This window comes from Phaseolus vulgaris, chromosome 6 (genome assembly GCF_000499845.2).
Source record: "Phaseolus vulgaris cultivar G19833 chromosome 6, P. vulgaris v2.0, whole genome shotgun sequence".
In the NCBI taxonomy this organism is placed as follows: Eukaryota; Viridiplantae; Streptophyta; class Magnoliopsida; order Fabales; family Fabaceae; genus Phaseolus; species Phaseolus vulgaris.
In genome coordinates, this window is record NC_023754.2 from 22,812,037 (window position 1) to 22,837,383 (window position 25,347).

A 25,347-nucleotide genomic window follows, 5' to 3' on the forward strand; every position below is an offset into this window, starting at 1 on the left:
TTATATATTAATTAATTTCCACTTTTTCGACAATCAAAAAACTTCATGGCATCATCCAGAGAACTTTCTCCACCACTTAACTCTTGGGAATATCTTCTCTGTACACATTCATCTTATTTACCTGAACTATAAAACGTGAGATATAGTTATACAAATTTTGAACCGGACATTATATACTTTTTTGTGTTTTCTTTGGTGAGATTTATCTTTGATTTTAGGGCTTTCTCTACTTTCTTGTAGGACAACTTTAAGGTATCACATCTTGCAAAATATTGAGTAGTCCACTCGTTTAGTGAATCTTTGATAATGCTAGTTGATCTTTCCTTAGAGTGATATGATCAACTCCTTTTTGTAATTCCAATTTAATAAAGCTTCAAATATTGTGAAAGTTTCTTAATAAATAAAATCAAATTTTTCATTTAGATTGGGTTGAACCATATAATGTTATAACTGATTGTCATTTTTCTCCAAAACATAATTCAACTACACTTTTTAACACATGGAGAACACTCTTTTTTCTTACACACTCAAATCTTCTTCACTCACTCTGAGTATCACATGTCTCTCTCTAATTTTGATGCCAATTGTTAATTGAATATGTTGTAGGGATTAATGGGTGTAAACTGAAGGTTAGAAGAAGGTTAATAAAGGAGTTTATACATAATGCAGTACATATCATAAAAATGTCTATATTATATTGGAGTGCAACAATGTTGATAAGACCAATTGGGCAGAACAAAAAAAAAATGCAATAGAGAGTGATACAATTGAGAAGATATATAACAGTGGAATACACTGTTGAACATAAGAAAAGTCAATGGTGAAGTGAAGTGATAATCAGTAGAGATAACTGGTGATTAATAAAAAAGACATACTATAAGATGATTGCAATGATAAAGTAATAGTAGAAATATCTCAAAGAAGAAATTACAAAAAAAATGGTTGATTCATGCTGTTTGTCTCAGTCCCATTTTTTACTTTCTTCAAAGCTACCACTCTACTCACTATAATCCTTTTTGAGAAAGAATTATAGAGTTTATACACCTTTGATTCCTCAATAATTCCGAGTAAAACACACCTTAAGCTAGAAAGCACATGTGTGTTGTGTTGCTCCATTTCTTCAACATAAGCCATTAGCAACATGCATTCTTGACTCTCCACTTGACTTTCTGGTCTCTACTGGAACAAGAAGGTTTATGCAGATTGGTGCTTCAAGGGTTGTCATGGGTAGAATGGTACGGGTTCGATGCATCAATTTTGCTTCTGGTTATGCTGAATATTAGTTTTTTGGCCCATATCAGTAGCTTCTTAGCTTCTACAGTAACAGTGTCTGTCATTGCTTCTTTCTTAGGTTCTACAGTAACAGTGTCTGGTATAATGTGCCTCTGGTGTGTGCTCTTATATCTGTTACTTAGCTTTATTTATTTATTTTGGTTATTCTTTTCCTTTGTATCCTTTGGCCTTGCCTTTGGTAATTGTACTTTGTTATTTGTTACTTCTTATACATATTTTATATATTATTTTGTCATTTGGTGATTTCCCATCAAAATCTCCGAAGTGACCTCAACAACAAAACCACTTGCTCCATCCACCTACAAACTTGAGATTTCGAAGTTTTAAAGCTTGAGTACTTTGTAGTACATCAACTTCTAAATTTTTGGTAATTGCTAGTACATACTTCAGAGGCTCTCTTTCTCCATCTTCTTTTATAAGTCGGTTGCATGTGTTCACTTTGATTTGATTTTCACAAACTTATGATAAGTGACGCATAAAACTGTTTGGATTGAAACTATTCCTTTTTAGAAAAACTAACCACATGAAATTTTAAAAGTTATTTTATTAAATACACGTGCATGTCTTAAAGTTTATATAAAAAATTAGTATTATAATCTAATAAATAAAAACTAGTTTAATTTATGTGATTTCAGTTTAACAGTTTTTGGGGTAAAAAATGGCCAAATAAAAAAGGTGAAACGGGAATTGAACCCGACGTGAATCGAACACGCAACCTTCTGATCTGGAGTCAGACGCGCTACCATTGCGCCACGGATCCACCAGTGATATAATTATTCTTCATTCCTAATCTATAATCAAAATTCAGAAATTTAGTGGGAAATATCATTCTCTGATGATTCAAGAAGATGTCGCAGACAACAGGCACTGCACGGTTAAAGTAATGAAATTTAGTGTTTATAAGAAGTTATTAAGTGAAATGAGTTAAAGAAAACAGCAAATAAATTTCTTATATACATATGCATAAATAATTCAATGATGAGTTAACACATTCATAACCAAACATGTTAATTAATATTTGTAATTAATTAATGAAGATGTCAGCTTAGGATTATGATGATGCAATATAAGTATATAATATAAATTGAACCACATTGATGATCAACTACGCAAAGAATTTCTACATTGTGATAAATTATGTGACCTGTTTATGTTTATGAGCTTTCATATTATGGCAAAAACGAGTTGTTAAATTGACTTTTTTTTTATTATAAAGCCCTTTTTTTCATTTTTATAATATTTTATATTAGAGAAAATACAATGATTAAATTGAAACATGTTTACTTTATTTAACTATAAAATAATCTTCATTTTTAATATTTCGCACTATAGAAAATAAAATGATCAATTTTGATATTTTGTCATAATAACGGTGTAGAATTTAAACAAACAAATGAAATGGTAAAATCTTTACCGTAACTAATTCTCATAATTATAATGGGTAAATCTTTAACTAATGAATTGATAACTAATAGTCATAAGTCAGAAATACTTTTTATCTTACCCTTTAATGCATGTTCAACCATTTTTAGTTGAAGTTATATTGAAATGTAAAAACAATTTAAATTTATATATATATATATATATATATTTGGAGTTGGGTTCGACAAATTTTTCCTATTTCTCATTTCTCTAATAAGTATGATTTTATCTCTTTTATTAAGAATGATGATAGTCCTTTGGTTAAATTGATTAAGCTTGTTGTGATAACTTATTCTATTTGGATGATATGACGTATAAAGAATTATGCTCGTTTTTAGGATAAAATTGAGGTTTCTATGAAAATTTCAGTTATTAAAGATTTAACTTGTCTAGTTGGTAATTCGTCTAAAACTTCAATTAAGAATGATATGTTGGATTTCAATGTGATAAAGTTTTTTTTGTATTAATATTTGTACTTGTAAAGTTATTCATCCTCTTCCTGTGAGTTTCCTTCACAAGGCTGGGTTAAAATTAAAACTGATGGGGCTGCTAGGGGATATTCTGGTCTTGCTACTTATGGATGTATTTTTCGTGGGAGTATGAGAGAATTTATTAGAGCTTTCTCTGCGTTTCTTGAAGTTCAGACTGTTCTGGTTGCTGAGTTTTATGGGATTATACATGCTTTGGAGGAAGCTCAAAAGATATGGCTTATAATGTATGGTTGGAATGTGATTATGGTTTGTGTTGCGTTTACTACTAGGATCAATGTTCCTTGGATGCTTCGTAATCGATGAAATACTTGTCTTAATTACTATGGAAAAATCAGGTTTAGGGTTAATCATAAATTTTCGTGAAGGGAATTCATGTACTAATAAGTTGGCTAATTTATGATTTATTTATAGATAATCTTTTCATTGGTATAATAGGCTACCATCTAGTCTAGTATTAAAATTCTTTATGAATAGGTATAGTCTACCTATGTATCGTTTTTGTTAACATATGGGTTTTGGTCTGGTTCCTCTATATTTTGTATTTTCTATCTTTTTACTTTTTTAATAATATTTTTTTCATGCGATGACAAATGATTGTTGCTTGAGGTGTCAACATAGCTGAGGTGTCAACATAGCTGAGATGTCAAGTTGCATAGTGATGCCTAACATGAAAGCTTTTATTTAGAAAAACAATTTAAATATAATAAATTGAAATAATACATTCAAACCAGGGGTGGTCATGGCAAAATCCAATCTATATTCAATCCAAATCCAAATAGATGGATTTGATTTAAAATCCATATCCATTTTAACTAGAATAAATTTATTTGAATTTTTTTAAAATCCATTTAAAGTGGATTAAATCTAGATTAAATCCACTTTGTTAATTAGATTAAATCCACTTTGTCAAATGCATTAAATCTATTTAGATATGAACACAAACTAACTTAGCTCGAATTGGGCCTAAGCCGACTTAACTAGGACGCAAACCAACTCGGCTCAACATCGGCCGGGGCCCGGACCACTCGAAATCGTGAGCACGGACAACTTGACATCGACCCGGGCCTATATGACCCAAAATCGACCCGAGCCCAAACGACTCAACATAGACCCAGGCCCAAACGACTCGACATTGACCCAGACCCGAACGAATCGAAATCGGCCCGAGCCCGAACGACTCGACATCAGCCTGGACCCGGACGACTCGACATCGGCCTGGGTCTGGACGACTCGACATCGACCTGGGCCCGAACGACTCAACATCAACCAAGGAACGATCGATTAGACATCAACCCAAGACTGCTCAACATCTGCCCGGGCTCGTACGACTCGACATCGACCCAGGCCCGCTCAGCTCGACATTGACCCGAATTCGCTCTTCTCGACTTCGACCCTGGCCCGCTCGGCTCGACATCCGGGACCGATCGGCTTAACATCGATCCGGGACTACTCAACTCGACATTTTCCTGGGACTGCTGATCACGACATCGGCCCGAGCCCTAACGGCTAGACATTGGCTCAGGCCCGGACGATTAGACATCTGCCCAGGCTCGAACGACTCAACATCGGCCTGATCACGAATGACTCGACATCGGCCTAGGACCGAACGACTCAACATCGGCCCGAGCCCGAATGACTCGACGTCGACCCGGGCCCGAATGACTCGACGTCGGCCCGGGCTCGATCGACTCGACATCGACTCGGGCCCGCTCGTCTCGACGTCGACCCGGGCACGTACAAATCGACATTGACCCAGGACCGATCGGCTCGACATTGACCCGAGATTGCTCGACATTTGCCCGGGCCCATACAACTCGACATCCGCCTGGGTTCATACTACTCAACATAGACCCGGGCCCGAAAGACTCGACATCGGCCCAGGCCCGTACGACTTGACATCGGCCCATACCCGCTCGACTTGACATCGACATGTGCCCGCTCGTCTCGTGATCGACCCGGGACTGGTCGACTTGACATTGGCATGGGACTGCTGATCACGACATCGACTTGGGCCCTATCAGTTAGACATTGGCTCGAGCCCATACGACTAGACATCGACTCGGGTCCGAACAACTCGACATTGGCCTAAGCCCGAATGAGTCAACATTGGTCCAGGCACATATGACTCGACATCGGCACGAGCCCGAATGAGTCGACATTGGCCCGGGCCCGTATGACTCGACATTGGCCCGGGCCCGTATGACTCGACATAGGCCTGGGCTTGGTCGACTCAACATTTGCTTGGGCCCGTACTACTGGACATCGACCCGAGCCCGATCGACTCAACATTGGCTTGGGTGCGTACTACTCGACATCGACCCAGACCCGAACGACTCTACATTGGCCCAGGATCGTATGACTCGACATCGACCGGGGCCCGCTCATCTCGACATTGGCCTGAGCCCGTACGACTTGACATCGGCCCTGGTCCGGACGACTTGACATCGGCCCAGGTTCGGACAACTCGATATCGGCCCGGGTTCAGACGACTCGACATCGACCCAGGACTGGATGACTCAACATCGTCTCGGGCCTGAACGACTCGATATCGACCCGGGCCCAAACGACTCGACATCAGTTCGGGCTCGCTCGGATCCACATTGACTCGAGACCGCTTGGATCCACATCGGCTTGGGCCTGCTCGGCTCGACATTAGCCCTAGCCTGGTCATCTGGATATCAGTCAAGCCCGCTCGACTCCATATCGAACTCAAAAGGCTCAACTCGACATGGGCATGGACCGACTTGAGTAAACATTGGCTTTGACCAACTCGGCTTGGCCCCAGCCGACTCGGGTCGACTCAATATCAGCCACTCAACTCGACTTGGTCTAGGGTTGACTCGGCTCAATTTTGGCCCAAAAACGACTTGGTTGACTTTGGCCCATACCGACTCGATTCGGCCTTGGCTCAGACGACTCAGCTTGACGTGGACTTGGGTCGACTTTACTCAACCTAAGCCTGGATTGTCTTGGCTTAACCTGGATCGCGTCAAGTCAAAATCCAACCCAAAATGCAATTTGGATAATCCAAAAATGTATCCAATCTATATCTAATCCATATCCAATTAAATGAATTGGATTTAAAATCTAAAAATATGGATTTGGATTTGAGATAAATCCATTTAAATGGATTAAAACTAATATGAATTTGGATAGTTATGAATTGAATTTTTTAATTTGGATTTTTTGTCCACCTTAATTCAAAGGTAGTAAGTCCAACTATTAAAATAGTTTAAAAGAAATATAGAAAATAACTTAAGAAAAATAAGCAAATCAATAGCCTAACTAATGAAAAAAAAAGTATGCAATGTGACCATCCTAGAGAATTTCATATTACTGGCATGCCAATTAAATAGCTAACTTATCAAACTGTACATTAAGAATTAATGGCATATTGATTTGTTTCAAAATTCTTAGTATCTTGAAATAATATGCCAAAAGAAAGCAAGTGATAAATTTCTAAGTTCTAACTAATCCTTGATTTATCTAACTCTATATTTTGAAAGGTATAATGAGGTTTATTCACTTTACATGTCCAATCCCTTGTAACTCTTTTGATTTTTCAAAAATTTCTGCTATCTACTGCAAGACTAAAAAGACTACTTTTGCTGATCCTGTGTGTAAACCTATGCTCCTACTGAAGTGAAAAGGTAAAAAGTGGTGGAGAAAAGGGGAACAAGAATATACAGGTCTATAGTACAACAAGATGGCAGATAAATCAAAATAAAATAAATCTAGCCTCTACAATCCTCACTGGAACTGGTGACACATTGCAAACAAGGCAATTTGGAAGAAGTTGAGTTCCTTTTCCACAACCAAGACTGGATTCCTTTTCTTATCATCCATTCACCCTTTACACAGCCCTATCATCAATTAGGCAATTGAGAACCTAACAGGATGGACATCTCCATTTTCCCAGGAGAACCTTCATAGCCATTCTTTATAATCTTCATGAACTCCCCCTTTACCGAATCAATGTCCAGGAAATTTTTCTTATTAGGTTGCAAACCCCAGTAGAAAACTACATTTGGCTCTGTTTTCTCCCTATCAACATATTCTGTAGGGTTAGGGTCACAAAATCCTTGAGTAACCTCCAGCTGCAGCACACAAAACTATATGAAGAAATGGCAATAAAATTTATGAAAAGATAACAATAAATTTCCTGATTGATTCATGATCATGAGTAAGGTTCCCAATAGTAACATTAAAATTAACAGAAGAAGAGGATATTTTTACAACATAAATATATATGCCAAGCCCATAAAAGTAACCTTATCATAGTTATGGTTTAAATGGAAGCATCATGTTACATAATAGTAAAATATTTACAAATAAATACTGAAGCTTCTCTAGTGCGATTGCAATGAATGATATGGATCATAGTCACTTCTAAAGTAAAAGTAAATATAATTATATAAGAAACCAAATTTACCGTTTGAGCTACTTACATGCACAAGAAGACCTCGAAAGCGTGACTTTACCCAACCAACCCATTCTGCCAGTGCATAATGATCAGGAGAAGAGAGATAAATTTTGACAAATTGGGAGTATCTTTTTGAGTATGGAAAAGGCTCGAATACATTATCCCAAAGGAAATCTGGCTTCAAAATATCCTTCAATCCAACCACATACAGAAAATGAGAGACTTATTAAAGGCCTAGTTCTTTTTAAGTACCTATGAAAATCATCACGAACTAAAAAATAGGAGCATCAGCTTCAAATAATCATCACGAATTTTTTAGCTTTGAATTTCTTTTATTAATATACTTTACATAGAAGATGTCATAAATGTATTTGTACACCCTTACAGGTCATACAACAAGTGAAGGTGTGTATACTACAAGTTGATGTTCTAGGTGTTATGTTGATTTTGAATAAATTTAATATCATTTAAATGTTTCAGTAAGTATTTTTTTGTTTCTAATATATCCACATATTGTTTCTAATTATTCCAGTAAAATGTATACCAAAAGGACACCCAGGTTAAAAACTACACAACATTCCCTTGTCATGTTATGTCCACAAAGAAACTTAGTCCTGGTCCAATACAAAGTGCTTTTAGTTATATTTCGTATGGCAGAATCCTCAAGGGCTACATGCCATATAAACTTTGTGTATTCTACCACATAGAACATTATGATTAAGTCACTCTGGAAAATGACTATAATAACACAGATAAGTAGAATGTATATCAAAAGTAGACCCATGTTAAGCAACGCAACATACCTTTGTCATATCATGTCCACGAAGAAACTCACTCCTAATCCGAAAGAAAGTGCTTTTAGTAATATTTGTATGACAATACTCATAACGGCTAGATGGCAGAAATATAGGCATGAAGGACCGTGTTTCTATCGCATCTATAACTGTAAACATTCCTTCCTGCAACATCACTGGAGTAGGCCAGGGCCAAAATGCAAATGTTTGAAAAAAGTTCATAATTAGAGCATTTAAGGTGGCATCAGGGTGTCTTAGCAAAACATATGCTGCAAGAACTGTCATATGAACTCCTCCCAAATAACCAAGTAACTGCAAAGGAAAATATTACTTCATGATAAGCCTACAATTAAAGTTCAAGCAAAAAGTTATGAAAGCAACCATTACTTGAAAGTACAAATGCACTTACAGTTCCATAAACTCCTCGCCTTTTTGCCCACAGTTTAAGACATCGTAGCATGCATTGAAATTTCTGAAATACATGAGTTGCATTAAAGAGACGATAATGCACAAGAACAATAAAGCAAAACTACCCCCACTTTCATGCAACCAAATATAAAGGGAAGTTAGTGCCCATCCTCAACTCAAAGAACGTCAACAAAAATCAAGATATTTCACGTCCTTTGGATCATAAAGATAATTGTCCAATTGTTTATGAATCTGGTTATTTTCTTTTACTAAGAAAATAAATGACTGGCTGCATCTTACCTCTATATTAGGAACTAGATGGAGAATGTATTTATTTGCTCGTACCCCAGACAAACTTTTCCAGCTAGTATCATCAATATTCCTCGTGAAAAATGGATTTAATATGTCAACGTTCTGTAAAATAAAATAAACGGCATAAGTAAGCAATTGGTTATTTAAGATAAAAATGGTTTAATGCATAACGCAAAGAGGCAATGACATTAGTTTGAAGAATGTTGAGCATAATGCTTTAAAAGGGTCTCCGCACATGCATGCAATACTCCTAGCCTTTTTTAATGTATTTTCACATTTTGAGAACTATATCATGTTTCCTCATACTGACCTCAGGAACATATAGTACATTAAGCCGAGCATATGGAAGATCAATGGAAACTCCTTCAAATTTAAATCGCATTAAAGGGACTTTTGCACTCTTGACACAGTGAATATATGATACTTCAGGTCTTCTTTTAAGCATGTCGTGCAACACAACAAAAAAGTCTTCCTGTATAGATCATATCAGTAAAAATTAAGGCAAATGTTACAGAGCCTAAGGGAATGATAAACAAGAGAAACACAATTAACTTACTGCAATTGAGGCAAAGAAAGGAGCAACACACAAAGCATCAATATCAGACCCTGAGTTGTGAACCTAAACATTATTGAAAGTTATTGACAAAAGTTAAAAGGAGAAAGCAATCTTTAGACATGTGAAAAAGTTTAACAATCATATCCAAGTAAATTAAGAGAAATCCTAATACGACAATTTTTTATCTTTCATCTTATAATACACCAAGAAAATCAAACGGTACAGGATTAACTAAGGGAAGAACTTACTCCGAGGCCATAAGATCCATAAGTTATTACTGTGGCAGATGTGACAGCAATTTGGTGCTCTGGTAGTTGATGCAGGCATGCAACCTTCTTAACCCACGATGAGACTACCTGCAAAGTGAATAGCATGATAAATAAGGTAATAAGATAATAAAAATATAAATGCAAGATCTGTGATTAATAGAATGCCATCAAGATAGTCCTGTAAGTGCCTAACCAAATAATGATGCAAATTAAGAAAACTAAATTTAAAGAAACAAATAAATACAGGGATTTGCTAACATAAAATACGAATTTTATCCCTGCATGCACAAGAAACTAAAAAGTTATAATTATTGCCAAAATGCGAACTTTTTTAAGTCTTGCCATTAGTAAACGAGTTCAATAATTCGCAGTTTTTAAATCTTACCAATATTATGAACAAAGTACCATCTTTTTAAGTAATAAACCTACCTAATCATTGCTTTTTTATATATAAATTACACAGAAAATAGTCCATTACCCAAAAAAATTATTACTGTCAAAACCACAACTACAAATTTCTTTAAATTTTCTGTACAAGCTTAGTAGTAAAAAATTTTGAGGTAACATGTATAACAACTGTTGAAACTGCTAGCTCCTCGCTTCAAACGTGAGAAATTAAGTTCAGAATGCATTGCCAAACACACACTTCTTTCTAGGACAAAACAAAACCTAGTTGAAGTAACTAATAAGGCCAATTTTGTCGTTCACAATAAACACTTTCCAGTCATACATGTAAAAAGAGCAAGAAAATGCAAATAAATCTTTTGAGAGAGAAAAGAATAAAATAAAGAAGCAACCTTCAAGGAAAACAGAGAACGCGTCCAAAGTGCAACCCATGCATTCAAAAAGAAAACAAAGAATGAAAAGGTCGCAGCAAAAGCCACACAATAAGAACAAACAGGGGAATGCTGCACAAGAAAACCTGTTTAAGCTTCCGAATAACATTTTTTCGTTTATCTTCCTCTGCTGCCGACGGAAGAAGTCCTTCATCAACCATGAACTGCGTATAATTAAATAAACCCCAAAACAAAAATCATAAACTTTAAATAAAACCCAAACACCCGTAAAAACAATCAAAAACCCAAAAGAAAAAGGTTTACCTGAAGCAGAGAGATGGACCTTTGATTATCCATCGTAAAGAAAAGTGACTGGTTGAAAGGTATCGGAAGCAGCACCGTGGAGGGTGATGGCAGCAGCGGCGGCGGCGGCAACAGAAACCGGTGAATGATCGGAAATGGTGGATGGTGGTTCAAAATGACATCACTCCGGGTAGGGCGAGAAGTTGGAGATTGAAATTCCATGCAAGATGACAAAAACCTCTTTCCGAAATTGCTAAACCCAAAAATAAGACAATGAATAAAAATTAAAGTGAAAATAAAAAGAAAAAGCGATTCGGTGGTTTTACGAATTTCTAAAAACAAAAGAGAAACACAAAGGAAACGGTTTTCTGTTGAGACCATTCTGAATAAGAACATTGCAACCTATGTTTAGCAATAGCACTACCTTCTTCTATCTGTCTTCTTGCTTTTCTTTTGCTGTGCACTCTCAGTCTTCAAACCTGGTAACGTTCACGCGTTTAATGCCAGCATTTTGCAATACTTTTAAAACAAAATTAAGAGGGAAGTAAATATGGTAAACGATTTATCTTTTGGTTATTTGAATGAAGAAATTTGTTATATACAAAAATTTTGTTGCTTTCACTTTTCAGTTATGTGCGTGGCCGAACCTTTTGAAGCCAACTGTCACTTCACAATATCAAAAGCTGTTACAAGATAAACGATTCAGTTTTTGTATACAATAAAAATATTGCTATTAGTTCTAATTTAATGTACTTAATTATATTTAACAAAGCATTAAAAATACTACATTAATTATATTGATTGCATATACATTATCGTACCATTCGTTATTGACTTAGTATTTTTTTTATAAAAATTTTCATCTTTGCAACTTTATATTTCAATTAAGTTAATATTTTAATAATCTCTCATCGCATGAAAAAATATCATTAACAAATAAAATACAAAAATATGGAAGGAATAGACCAAAACTCATATGTTAACAAAAACGATATATATAGGTAGATTATAATACTCAAAGAATTCTAATAGCAGACTAGATGAAAAGTCTATTATACCAATGAAATGATTCTCTATGAATAATTAGTCAACTTATATTCCATTCACAAAAAATACTAGTAACCATAAACCTGATTGTCCCACAAAAATTAAGACAAATATTTCATCGATTACGAAACATCCACAGAACATTAGTTCTAGCAGTAAATTCAGCACAAATGAAAGCAGAATCACATTTAAGTCAGACATTATCTTTAGAGTTTCCTCAACAACATGTATAACACCATAAAGCTCAGCAACCAAAATAGTCTAAATTTCAAAAAACGCTAAAAAAACACCAATAAACACCAACTTATTGACTTAGTATTTTATAAATATTTATATAGTTTTAATTTATTTAAGTCCTTTAATTTATATATATTTTTAATTATATATTTAATTCTTTTGTTAATAGATGTGATGTAAAATTTTGTATTAATATAAAATGAAATTGTGATTAATATAACATAATAAATAGTTTTATTATTTTTATTAAAAATGTATTAAATAAAAAGGACGAACAAATGACAAATACTTACTTGTTATATTTTATAATATGAAAGTCGTGAAAAATATGACAATCTCGTCATCAATTTTTTTTAATAAAAATAATGTATTACTTCATATTAATTCAATATTCTTTTATATTAATATTAAACTTTTACAACTTTAAACACGTGAAAATAAATAAGTAAAATGACAGACTAAATTAACAATAATATTATCTATTTAATAGGAAAATTAAACAGTAGAAATTCAATTGAAAAATATAATATTTTAAAATATTTAATAAATAAAAATCTAGTAGATATTTAAACTTAAAACTTAATAATATATATATATATATTTAATATTAATTATTTTATATGATGTAATATACTCCCTCTAGTCAGTGTTACACGGCACTTTGATAAAAACAATACAGAAAATAAAATTAAGTGTTAGATTTTCTTATTAGTCATTCACTTTTATTCTAAAATAATTGTTATTATTAAATTAATTAGTTGTATAATACCACTACCAATCCTATGGAATTTTTTAATGATATAAGACTTTTTATTATTTTTTTAATAAAAAAATTAAAATTCAAAGTGAAAGCAGGTATAAAATAGTTCCGAATCAAATATTTTAATCGAAAATTTGAAATTTAATGCTAGGCCTGAGAAATTTCATTAATTTTTTAAGAGTCATATAGTAATATTAAAAGAGAATTAAAAATATACATTTGAATCAATAAATTAAATTGAAAAGATCTTAAAAATAGTTTTAGAGTATAATTAGTATAATAATTAGATAAAAAATTAGTTATTCAGATTTATTTTAAGATTATTATTAAAATCTTAATCTTTTATTATTAAAATAAAATAAAATAAAACTAATATTCTAATCTTAATATCCTAATCAGATAAAAAATCTTAATATTTTATTATCAAAATAAATAAAAAAATTATATAAATATAAAAAAATTAATTATTCAGGTTTCATTTTAATATAATCATCATTTCTCTACAAACTATTATTTTTTTCTCTTATTTTTTTTTATCAGCATTATTTTTTCTCTTATGTTCTATAACCACCTCCTTCATCGACATTAGGGGTCATCATTAGGTTTCTGGTAGTGAGTAAAGTAATATTGTTCAATTAAAATTTTGGTTAGAGTAAGTTCATTTTGTTCATTCTTCCTTTAATTCAGTTTTGAGTTTTATGGTAGTCTTGGGTAAACGTGTTTGCATGTGGTGATTATAGTTTCAGGATTAGTTTATGTTAGTTCAAAGTCCTAGTTATATGTTTGGATCATTGATCAAAATTATGTGGTGTAGGTTAGGCTATCGTGTTTTTCTCCAGGAGTTGAAACTCTTTGTGAGTACGTCTACTTCCAAACAGGTAAGAAAAATTAGTTTTACTTTTTAATATAATCCTATAGTTTAGAAGATTTGTATGTGAAGTTGATGTGATAACAAACTTCAAAATTCTTGTATCGTTTGTTATTGAGTAAATTATAGTGTTTTGATTGAGATTGAATGTGAAAATATAAAGATAATTGATTTTTTTGATTTGGTAAATTACATGTTGGTTGTGGTGTGAAGAAACTATTGAATATGTTTGAATTGTAGTATGAATCATTTAAAGTGTAAACACGGATGAATGTTACTTGTTTGAATTTGAAATTAAATGAATGTGGTTTAGAAATGATTAATGTATAGATATATAAGTTGACTAGGAGTTTAATGAGAATAACGGTCCAACTCTAACAAAGTGATGTTGTTTTGGTCTTATATGTTTAAAAAATAAAAGTTTGAGTTTTGATTTTTCGGTGAAATATTGAAAAATATCATTTTTATGGATTTTTTTTTAATATTTGCATTTAGGCGAGAGATTTTCGCTAAAGTGAAATATTCTCACTCAAGCGAAAATATGACTCTAAAATTTCTTTGTTCTCTTTCCATTTTCACTTAAGTAAGAGGATTGTCACTAAAGTGAGGGGATTCTCACTAAGCGAAAATAGTACTAGAAATGAACTTCCTCTCAGCCTCATTTTCGCTCAAACTAAAAAAAAAATAACTTTGAGATTTGCTTTTAAAAGATTGTTTGATACTTGTTTATTGTTTTAATTAAATTTTAGGATTTTTTATTTATTTATGTATGTAGTTGAAAATAATTAGTTATGTGTTTATGTAATTTATTTTGATATATTTGGAATGAATGGTGTACTTATGTGTAATATGAAAAATGAATTATGTAGATTTGTGACTAAGACATTATTTTTAGAAAAAAAATATTGTGTTGAGATTGTTATGGGGATGTGTTGATTTAGGGTTTAGAATTTATAATAAACAAATTTTAAAAATATTGACTAATACTACAAAGAATTATATACATGTTAATGTGATATTCACTATTGTAAAAATGAACATTCAAATTTAAATAATTATATATTATATATTCATATATATTGTATTTACATTATTTTTTAATTTATACTTGTCATATAAATATTACATTGTAACTATTATTTATTGGAAAGAACAAATGTGTTTAATTTGGGTTATGTTTTTTCACACAAAGATTTTGGCCGGGCACAAATTTGGAGTGAACTGTGAAAGTCCGTTAAATTTAACGTTGACAAAAAAAAATCAAAGAATCTAGAAGTTTTGCGTAATTGTGATGATGACGTGGAGCTTAGTTAGCAGATAAACTCTAGAAACTAACTAAAAACAAAAATTATAATACAAGCAGCTATAACTATTAAAGTTACGTGAGAAAAAATATATAATTGTAAAGAAAACCTTTTTGACAAACAAGAACACATAACTTTTCTTTATAAAATTCTAAATATGTAAACACTATTTTTCTTTATTATAAATAAAAGTAAGATTTTGTTTTTTTTAATACCTCATAGTGCAAAACCTAAGGTTTCTTATCAAAATATGAACCGTCAAACAAATGGTGTGCCATACTAGTTCATATTTGAAAATTAAACCTGTAAGATGAAACTAAACCAATTAAAATATAAGTGTGATATTTTATATTAATATTTTGCATCAGTTGTGTCCTATAAAAAATACTTTGAAAATTAACTTATTAACTTAATAAAATAAATAAACTTTTCAGTGGCAATATTAATATGACAATGTTTTCTGAAATAGTAACAATCAAGCATATTCAAAGAAATAAAAATTAAAAAAAAAACTGGTTTTATCCGTTTGACATTCATGAGGCAGGAACCAAAACAACCCAAAAAGTGATCATAATTCTAAAATTCACAGCACAACACATATAGAAAGGATAAAATTCCGCCACAATAAACCTTAGAAATATTTTAAACTTCAATTCATTTATGAAATATAAAATATATTTATAGAAAAACAAAATAAAATAAATGAGAATGAGATTAGAGAGTACAACCACAACAGATGAAGAAGTAGCAGAGCAAGGCGACCAAAGCTATGGACTCAAGGCCCGTAATCAAGGCCCATACCACGTCATCAACCAACGACAAGTTCCATTGAATCACACTTTCTACGCTCCAATATGACAAGTCCAACGCCGGCCACCGGAAATTCGACCACAGAAGCGACAGGTTTAGCTCCGGCCACCGGAAACTTGACGTGTACCACCACCACATCCTCCTCTCTTCTTCGACCCTTTTTTCTTTTCTCTCCCTCTTATCTTTTGTTCCTTACAATTTCACTTTCAATTGTCATGTTTCTTCTTTATAAGGTGGGGTATGGGAACGACACAAACATAATTAACACGTGTTAACCCCAAAATTCCACTCACCATAATTTTTTTTTCTAATTTTGTGAATTATACTTTCTCATAGTTATTGATAATGTTGTATACATATAAATCTTTGTTGCAAAAATATTTATTACGCTGAAAATATAAAGTAGGTAATTTTAATTTAAACCTTTTACTTTTTAATCGATCTTCGGTATTAATGAAATGAAAAATATTAGCAACACATTCTTTATATACCGATATAGTTCTAGAATTTCATAATAATTATTTATCCCTCCCGTTCTTAGTTTTATTTATATTTTAATGTCTGTTTTTTTTACAGCAATATCGTAATGATTCAAGTTTTTATGGTTAAATCATTTTTTATTTATTTTGAGTTATTGTTAAATCTCAATTGCTTTTTAAGTGCACCTTTTTAAGAAACTAACCATTTTTACGCGATGTTCATTCTAAAGAAAAAATTGTGCCAGAGACTCTTTCACTACTCATTCTTACAAGAAAATTTAGTTGTATTTTACAGACAATAGATAAGTTCTTTGAACTTGAAAGGAAAAAGCACACTACGAAATGATGTTTATATAATAGGTTAGCTTAGATAAAAATTAATGTTAGCTTTAGTTTCATCTTGACGATTTTTAGTGGGAAAAATCTATTACTTTTGTCAATCTTCCATCATTTTTATGTTGGTTTAGTTGAAAAAAATAAATAAAGAGAAAAAGAAAGTGAATAAGAAGAGAAAGATAAAATAGAAATTATTTTATATAAGATACATGTAAGAGAAAATAAATGAAAATAAAAAAGAATAAAAGAAATATAGTTATTAATTTATTACACAGGCAATTATATATTTTATAAATTAATTTTAAATTTTGGTCACAGTTAAAAATGTTCGATGAATAAAAAGTCAAATATTTAACAATTTTTAATGACTAAAGCTATCTAAAGGAAATGAATGCTCAAAAGAATGAAGGAAAACCTTTATATTTAGGATTGTAAATAAATTTGAATATATGAGTATGAAATGAATCCATTCCAATATTAATAGAAATTATACGAGTGGATTAGGTATTGTACCTGTATGGATATTGGGGACTGAGTAATGTTGATCCACGTCGATACAAGGTGTCTTCTTCACTCTTGGTTGTCCTATTCTTCAAGTCTTCTTTCTCTTCGCGTGCTTCGGCCGGCCGGCGGGGGTACCTGCGATTGCACTCCGACGCTCAAGTCAGCGATGGTGCTCAAGTGAGAATTCTCTGATAGTATGGAAAACGTACCTTTTCCCCCTTTTCAGAAGTCCCTTTAGTAGGTTGACCTGGGCCTTGGCCATGTGGGCCAATCAGTTGATGGTTAGAGACATGCTTAGTGGTCTTTGGGTCGTGCCTGGTGGTTTCCTGAAAACCAGGGGAGTGGTCTAGAGAACGTGTTTTTACTTCGTCAATGGTTGTTATAACTGCTCTTTTCTACACGTGTAACCACGTTCTGGATTAAATTAGATTTATTCGACATAAACCATTCGGTCGTCCGGCTAGAGGTCATGGAAGGACGAAGAGTCGTATAAGACGCAGGGGTTTTTGTAATAATTTTACCATGAGAATCCTGCGGTCGTCCGGTGCCGACCGGTACACTTGCCCCCCAGGCTCGAGGTCATGGAAGGACGAAGAGTCGTATAAGACGCAGGGGTTTTTGTAATAATTTTACCATGAGAATCCTGCGGTCGTCCGGTGCCGACCGGTACACTTGCCCCCCAGGCTCGAGGTCATGGAAGGACGAAGAGTCGTATAAGGCTCAATGGGTTATTGAAACAATGCGTGATAGCTGGCATCATTAATATGTGGCAGAGATGTGATGCATGGATGGTCGTGAATTAACTACCGTGTAGGCTCCCTACGCGGGAACTGATAGCCCTTTACGGGTCGTCCAAGCAGTGGGTGGATCTAAATGGTGAGCACCTTCTTCTTGCGGTCGTTCGGCTGATAGCATATTTGTATCTTACCTTCGTGTTTGTGGTGCAGAAATTGTTGAGTGCTCAAGTTGAACAGCTGCGAGGGTTCATGTTGCGCATCAACGAAGAGTCATTCAGGCAGGGAGTTCGGCAGGTCGCCTTTTTCCATGGGGTGCCGGACGACGATGAGCGATACGACTCGAACATGGATGTTGTGGGCGGCCGTCTGATGCCTCTGGGGGACGAGGAGGCCGAAGAGATGCCACGTGCAGATGATACCGTACCGCCGGAGGAGTCGATGCAACCGGATGACACCCTTGATATTGTTTAATATTTTCATTACCTGGGCCCGGGGTGTGGGCTAAAGACAATTTTATTGCTTTGTGGCGTGTTTTGAACTATTTTACTTTTTGCTATCGAATTTATTTTCATGTTGCTACTACCACGCAATTTAATACCGGACGACGGTGCTTTGATGAAGAATTTGATGTCGCGCGTAACTTGGACATTTATATATAATTTAATTGAATTTCTGACTAAGGTAATTTAATTGAATTTCTGACCGAGTGAACGGTTAGTTAATTTAATTGAATTTCTGACCAAGATTGGTGAATAACGTTTAAGTTACAATTCGGATAACTTTCGTTATATCTTCCGATCGAATGAACGGTGAATTAATTGAATTTCTGACCAAGATTTTGTGAATAACGTTTAAGTTATAATTCGGATAACTTTCGTTATATCTTTCGACCGAATGAACGGTGAATTAATTGAATTTCTGACCAAGATTGGTGAATAACGTTTAAGTTATGATTCAGATAACTTTAGTTATGTATTCCGACCGAATGAACGGTGAATTAATTGAATTTCTGACCAAGATTGGTGAATAACGTTTAAGTTATGATTCGGATAACTTTCGTTATGTATTCCGACCGAATGAACGGTGAATTAATTGAATTTCTGACCAAGATTGGTGAATAACGTTTAAGTTATGATTCGGATAACTTTCGTTATGTATTCTGACCGAATGAACGGTGAATTAATTGAATTTCTGACCAAGATTGGTGAATAACGTTTAAGTTATGATTCGGATAACTTTCGTTATGTATTCCGACCGAATGAACGGTGAATTAATTGAATTTCTGACCAAGATTGGTGAATAACGTTTAAGTTATGATTCGGATAACTTTCGTTATGTATTCCGACCGAATGAACGGTGAATTAATTGAATTTCTGACCAAGATTGGTGATTTAAAGTGCCTCGTTAAAACCTTCTCGGTAGAAAACCCTGCTTAGGGATAAAACTACCGAGCGAGGAAAGAGTGCACTAAGTTTATTCATCAACTGTAATAGAATTTGAGATGCGTGGCATTCCACGTTCTCGGTACAGATTTTCCTGACAAATATTCTAAGTAATAAGCTCCTCCTGTTGCTGTGTCGGAGATGCGGAACGGACCTTCCCAATTGCTTGAAAACTTTCCTCCGTCCTTCCGGGCGTCGCTGCGCATGCGCCAAACTAGATCTCCTTTCTGATAGCTTCGTGGCTTCACTTTGGAGTTGTACCTTCGTGCTGCTCGTATCTTGCATGCTTCTTCCCTTATCTTGCATTTGTCCCTTAATTCATTGATGAGGTCGAGGCCGACTAGTAGACTTTCCTTGTTTAAGTCTAGGTCTAACGTCTGTCGGCGTAGTGAAGGCTCGCCGATTTCGACCGGAATCATGGCTTCTGTGCCGTACGTCAGGCTATAAGGTGTTTCTTGAGTTGTTGACTGGGGAGTACAACGATAAGCCCACAGAACCTTTAACAATTCTTCAGTCCAATTTCCCTTGGACGGGCCAAGTCTCTTCTTTAACTCATTGAGAATAACTTTGTTGGCGGCTTCCGCCTGACCGTTGGTTTGAGGGTGTTCGACCGAACTCGTTATATGTTTGATGTGAAGTTTCTCATAGAATTCAGCTAGCCCACGGTCGGTGAACTGTCGACCGTTGTCTGTGATAATGATCTGAGGTAGGCCGAACCTGCAGACAATGTTTTTTCACACAAAGCTTTGTACGTTCCGGGCGGTGATGGCTGTTAGTGGTTCAGCCTCAATCCATTTGGTAAAGTAATCTATACCCACCAGTAGGAACTTGCATTGCCCTTTTCCGGGTGTGAAAGGTCCGATAATATCCATTCCCCATTTCACGAACGGCCAAGGGGATAGGATGTAGTGCAAGTGTTCTGGTTTTTGGTGCAATAAGGTGCCGAACTCTTGACATTTCACGCACTTTTGAACGTATTCAGTGCAGTCTCCCTGTAAGGTCGGCCAGTAGTATCCTGCTCTTAGAATTTTGGCGGACATAGTCCGCGCTCCTGAATGGGTTCCGCATATCCCTTCGTGTAACTCGGTCATTACATAAGTGACTTGTTCTGGACCAAGGCATTTTAGGAGGGGACGGGAATACCCTCTCCTGTAAAGATCTTCGCCAATCAGTATGTATCGGGCGGCTTGTAACTTCATCGTTTTCTCCAAATGTGGATCGCATACACCATCGGTAAGATATTGTTTTATGGGAGTCATCCAGTTAGGTTGGGTGTCAGTCGCCATGCATTCTTCGGTACCAACACTTGGTTTAGCCAGGGTCACGTGTATGGCCGACCGGTGGACGCCTTTCTTTTTTAGGGTAGCCAATCTCGATAGAGCGTCCGCCCTAGTATTATTTTCCCTCCGTACGTGTTGGAAGGAGATTTCTTTGAACCTGTTTAGAAGATTTTTTACGAAATGAAAATACTGTTGGAGTAATGTTTCTCTTACCTCATACTCCCCTGTAAGTTGTCCGACGACTAGACGGGAGTCGCTTTTACAAGTTATATTTGTTATCTCCAATTCAATCGCCAGATGCAAACCTGCGATTATAGCTTCGTATTCGGCTTGATTATTGGAAGTTTTAAATTCAAATTTCATGGCTTGTTCGACAACAATCTCCCCTGGTCCTTCAAGTACAACTCCTGCTCCGGACGAACGACTGTTAGATGACCCATCTACGTATAGTGTCCATCGGGGAGTCCGTTCGGTCGGATAGGGAGTGAGTTCTGCTGTGAAGTCGGCGAGGGCTTGGGACTTGATGGCTCCCCTGGGTTGGTATTCGATGTGGAATTCTGACAGTTCGACTGCCCAACCTATCATTCGTCCGGCGAGGTCAGGTTTGGTGAGAATCTTCATAATGGGATAGTTAGTCCTAACAATGACCTTGTGATTTTGGAAATACATCCGCATCCGTCGTGCGGTAATGACCAAAGCGAAGGCAACTTTTTCGACCATTTGGTACCGGGTTTCTGCGTCATGTAAGACTCGACTTACAAAATATACTGGTCGTTCTTCCGCTTCAATTTCTTGTACCAGAGCGGAACTCACCGCTTCATTGGAGACGGCGAGGTAGACCACAATGGGTTCCCGTGCGTTCGGTTTCTGGATGACCGGTGGAGATGCCAGAAATGCTTTTAACTGTTGGAAATTTTGTTCACATTCATCTGTCCATTCAAATTTACTTGTCTTCTTCAGAAGTTTTATGATGGGTCTCGTTCGTTCGGCAAGCTTGGGTACGAATCGAGACAACGAAGTGAGACGGCCGACTAGTCTCTGGATCTCTTTGAGTCCGTTGGGACTTCGCATTTCGGTGATTGCCTTGCATTTTTCTGGATTAGCCTCTATACCCCGATGTGTGAGCATGAAGCCTAAGAACTTCCCCCCTTCTACGCCGAACGCGCACTTCTCCGGGTTTAAACGCATGCGGTATTGACGCAAGGCTTGAAAAACCTCTTTTAAGTCAGAAACATGTTGTTCGCAAGAGTCTGATTTGACGACGATGTCGTCAACGTATACTTCTACATTCCGACCGATCATGTCGTGGAATACGTGATCCATGAGTCGCTGGTATGTGGCTCCTGCATTCTTGAGGCCGAACGGCATGACTTCATAGAAGAAATTATCAGAATCTGTTCTAAACGCGGTTTTTTCTCGATCACGGTGGTACATTTGTATTTGATTGTAACCTGAATAAGCATCAAGGAAACTTAAGATTTGATGACCGGCTGCACCGTCGACCAGCCGGTCGATAGTAGGTAGAGGATACGAGTCCTTTGGGCACGCCTTGTTAAGGTCTGTGTAGTCTACGCACATTCTCCATTTTCCATTCGTCTTTTTTACCATCACTACATTGGCTAGCCATGTCGTATAGTGGGCCTTTTGAATAAAACCAGCTTGGATTAGCTTGTCGGTTTCTTCTCGTGCGGCTTTGCGCCGTTCTTCACCTAGTTTCCTTTTCTTTTGAGCGATCGGCCTGGCCTCTGTATAAACAGACAATCGATGGGTAATCACATCTGATTTTACCCCTGGCATGTCTGCGGCCGTCCAGGCGAAAAGATCAGCGTTCTTTGTTAATGTTTTACCGATCGTCTCTCGGTCGTCTGGTTTGAGGGATGTTCCCATGTATGTTTTCCGGTCTTTGTCCCGAAGGAATATGGGTTGAAGATCTTCTCCTGCTTCCATTCGGGGATCATCCAGTCGAGGATCTAGATCGACTAAAGCGACCAAGTGTCTTCTAGATTCTCTTCCTCTGGAGCGTCTTTCTGTTGACCGACCTCTTCGCTCTGTGGTCCGTTCGGCTGACGTGGTATAAAGCCTTCGGGTCGGCTCCACCTTCAGGCTAGCTACATAACACTCTCGTGCTGTCTTCTGGTCTACATGCACGGTTGCTATATCTCCATTGACCGAGGGGAACTTCATAGCTAAATGAGGAGTTGAGACAATGGCTTTCAATCTGTTGATAGATGGTCGACCGAGCAAAATATTGTACGATGTATTGACATTAACGAGTAGATATCGTATGTTGATGGTCTTGCTGAGGTAATCATCCCCGAACGTGGTGTATAGATCGATAAATCCTTTCGTATCCACTCTTTCCCCTGAGAAACCAACTATCTGCTCGTTGTAGGGTTGTATCTCTGCTTCTGGAATCTTCATCTTCTTAAACGTTTCCCAATATAGGATGTCGACCGAGCTACCCTGATCTACCAAAACTTTTGCAATTGCAAATTTATCTATCTCCACAGTTATTACCATGGGGTCATCTTGAGATGGATCGATTGCTGTGAAGTCTTCGTCAGTGAAAGTGATTGGTGGTATATGCGGTCGGCGTTGCGTGGGAGTCGAATGAACGGATTGAATTGCTCTCAAATGTTTTTTTCTTGCTGAATTAGAGCATCCTCCACCCGCAAAGCCACCTGCAATGTAATTAATTTCTTGAGGGGGCTGACCGAGCGACACCGGTCCAGCGATTGTATTGATGACTGTGCGAACTTTTTGTTTAGTTCGACTTCTACGTTCAGGGCTTTCGCTTTTAGGCCTCGTTCGTCTGATCGGACTTTCGCTTCTTTTTCTTCTGTTTGAACGATAGTGGTTGTCACGGGTCCGGTCGTCTCTTCGTCCCGAACGTTCGCGGGGATCATGATCACGCTGGGGTGACCTGGGTGCAGTGATGGTGGTTTTCACGAACTTGCGCAGATGACCGGCCTGGACGAGCTCTTCAATTTTATCTTTCAGTGCTTGGCATCCTTCGGTCGTGTGGCCATAGTTACGATGGTATTGGCAATGTTTACTGGTGTCGGCATTGGGAGGGGTTTGTGATGGCCTCAATGTCGGAATCAATTCAATCTGCAGTGCTTCGTCGAGAACCTTACCCCTTGGTACAATCAAGGGAGTGTAGTTGTGGAAACGGGGTCCCCCATTGGGGCGATGTCGTTCTCGGTCGGTCGGTATTGTGGGGGGACGAATTCCTTTGCTCTTGTCCGTGTTCTCAGCATAAGTTTTTCGATGATAGTCAATATGTTCTTCTATCTGCATGAACTTTGTTGCTCTTGTTCTTAATTCATCCATATTGCACGGAGGTCGTTTGATAAGGCTTTCAGTGAACCTTCCTGGTAGTATGGCCGAGACCAAATGATGCATGGCTATTTCTGGATTAAGATTACGAATGTTCATACACACTTTGCTAAATCTGTTCATGAATGTTCTCAATGATTCTCCCCTTTCTTGTTTGACATTTAGAAGAGACATGGAGGATGTCCGATGAGGTCTACTTGTGGCGTATTGCGTGGTGAACTTCAATTCCAAAGCGTCGAAGCTTGCAATGGAATTGGGTGGAAGGTCCGAAAACCATCCAAGGGGGCCTTCCCTGAGAGAGGTGGGGAAGACTTTACACCATACCGTTCGGTCGGTCGTGTAAAGGGTCATTTGAGTTCTAAATATATTCAGATGTTCGTCTGGGTCTGTGGAACCGTCGTAAAGGTTTATCGTTAGGCCCCTCCACTTGTCAGGGAGAGGAGTGGCTATGATGTCATCAGTGAACGGATGGCCTTTCGGGTTTGCTACCTCGTTTGGGGTTACTGGCTTCACACTCTGACGGGTGTGTTGAACGAGTGACGTGTGAGGTATAGCCTGGGCTATTGTTCTTGTTCCTGATTGGAACGGTGATGGAGAAGGTGCACGTGAATGCCCTTCGCGTTCAGATTGCTCAAGTCTATCCAACAATCTCTTGTTCTGTTCTTTCAATTGTGCTATCTCCTCTGCGTGTTGTTGACGCTCTTCTTCTCGTCTTTTCCTTTCTTCATCCTGGCGAAGTTGATCGATGACTCCTTTTTGGAGTAACTCCTGCATCTGAATCTGGAGGGTTTGTAGTATGGTCCTATGCTCTTCAGAGATATCATTGTTGTTGTTGTTTGCCGTTGAGCCCATCTTCAAGCGTTGGGATCTTTGGGTCTGGAAATAATGATTACTCGGCCCCACAGTGGGCGCCAATTGTACCTGTATGGATATTGGGGACTGAGTAATGTTGATCCACGTCGATACAAGGTGTCTTCTTCACTCTTGGTTGTCCTATTCTTCAAGTCTTCTTTCTCTTCGCGTGCTTCGGCCGGCCGGCGGGGGTACCTGCGATTGCACTCCGACGCTCAAGTCAGCGATGGTGCTCAAGTGAGAATTCTCTGATAGTATGGAAAACGTACCTTTTCCCCCTTTTCAGAAGTCCCTTTAGTAGGTTG

At 36.6% G+C, this 25,347-nt stretch overlaps 2 protein-coding genes and 1 non-coding gene across 3 annotated transcripts; all 3 read right to left on the bottom strand.

Annotated features, from left to right (window-relative positions):
• Window positions 1-1,981: 1,981 nt before the first annotated feature.
• Window positions 1,982-2,053, bottom strand: TRNAW-CCA (transfer RNA tryptophan (anticodon CCA)). The gene has a single exon. It is a non-coding gene; the product is annotated as a tRNA-Trp (tRNA).
• Window positions 2,054-6,703: 4,650 nt separating this feature from the next.
• LOC137831952 (nuclear poly(A) polymerase 3) lies at window positions 6,704-11,613 on the bottom strand. The gene is made up of 11 exons (XM_068639873.1): window positions 11,472-11,613; window positions 11,069-11,300; window positions 10,891-10,968; window positions 9,948-10,055; window positions 9,700-9,762; window positions 9,454-9,615; window positions 9,132-9,245; window positions 8,833-8,895; window positions 8,433-8,735; window positions 7,655-7,819; window positions 6,704-7,303 (listed from the first exon to the last, which is right to left on the bottom strand). The coding sequence occupies exons 2-11, from the start codon at window positions 11,267-11,269 to the stop codon at window positions 7,076-7,078; spliced, it is 1,485 nt and encodes a 494-aa protein (XP_068495974.1). The 5' UTR covers window positions 11,270-11,300; window positions 11,472-11,613; the 3' UTR covers window positions 6,704-7,075.
• Window positions 11,614-19,609: 7,996 nt separating this feature from the next.
• On the bottom strand, window positions 19,610-25,042 carry LOC137833534 (uncharacterized). Its single transcript, XM_068641877.1, has 2 exons — window positions 20,400-25,042; window positions 19,610-20,288 (listed from the first exon to the last, which is right to left on the bottom strand). Exons 1-2 carry the CDS (start codon window positions 25,040-25,042, stop codon window positions 19,610-19,612), a joined length of 5,322 nt encoding a protein of 1,773 aa, XP_068497978.1.
• Between the last annotated feature and the right edge of the window lie 305 nt (window positions 25,043-25,347).

What these genes read in the sequence shown, in the direction of transcription:
- LOC137833534 (XM_068641877.1), bottom strand. Translation starts at nt 25,042, where the DNA reads ATGGGCTCAACGGCAAACAACAACAACAATGATATCTCTGAAGAGCAT. An exon ending in CCCGGAAAAGGGCAATGCAA is followed by an intron (nt 20,289 to 20,399) that starts GTTCCTACTGGT and finishes CATTGTCTGCAG; the next exon opens with GTTCGGCCTACCTCAGATCA.
- LOC137831952 (XM_068639873.1), bottom strand. Translation starts at nt 11,269, where the DNA reads ATGGAATTTCAATCTCCAACTTCTCGCCCTACCCGGAGTGATGTCATT. An exon ending in GGTCCATCTCTCTGCTTCAG is followed by an intron (nt 10,969 to 11,068) that starts GTAAACCTTTTT and finishes AATTATACGCAG; the next exon opens with TTCATGGTTGATGAAGGACT. An exon ending in GGCGAGGAGTTTATGGAACT is followed by an intron (nt 8,736 to 8,832) that starts GTAAGTGCATTT and finishes TTTCCTTTGCAG; the next exon opens with TTACTTGGTTATTTGGGAGG.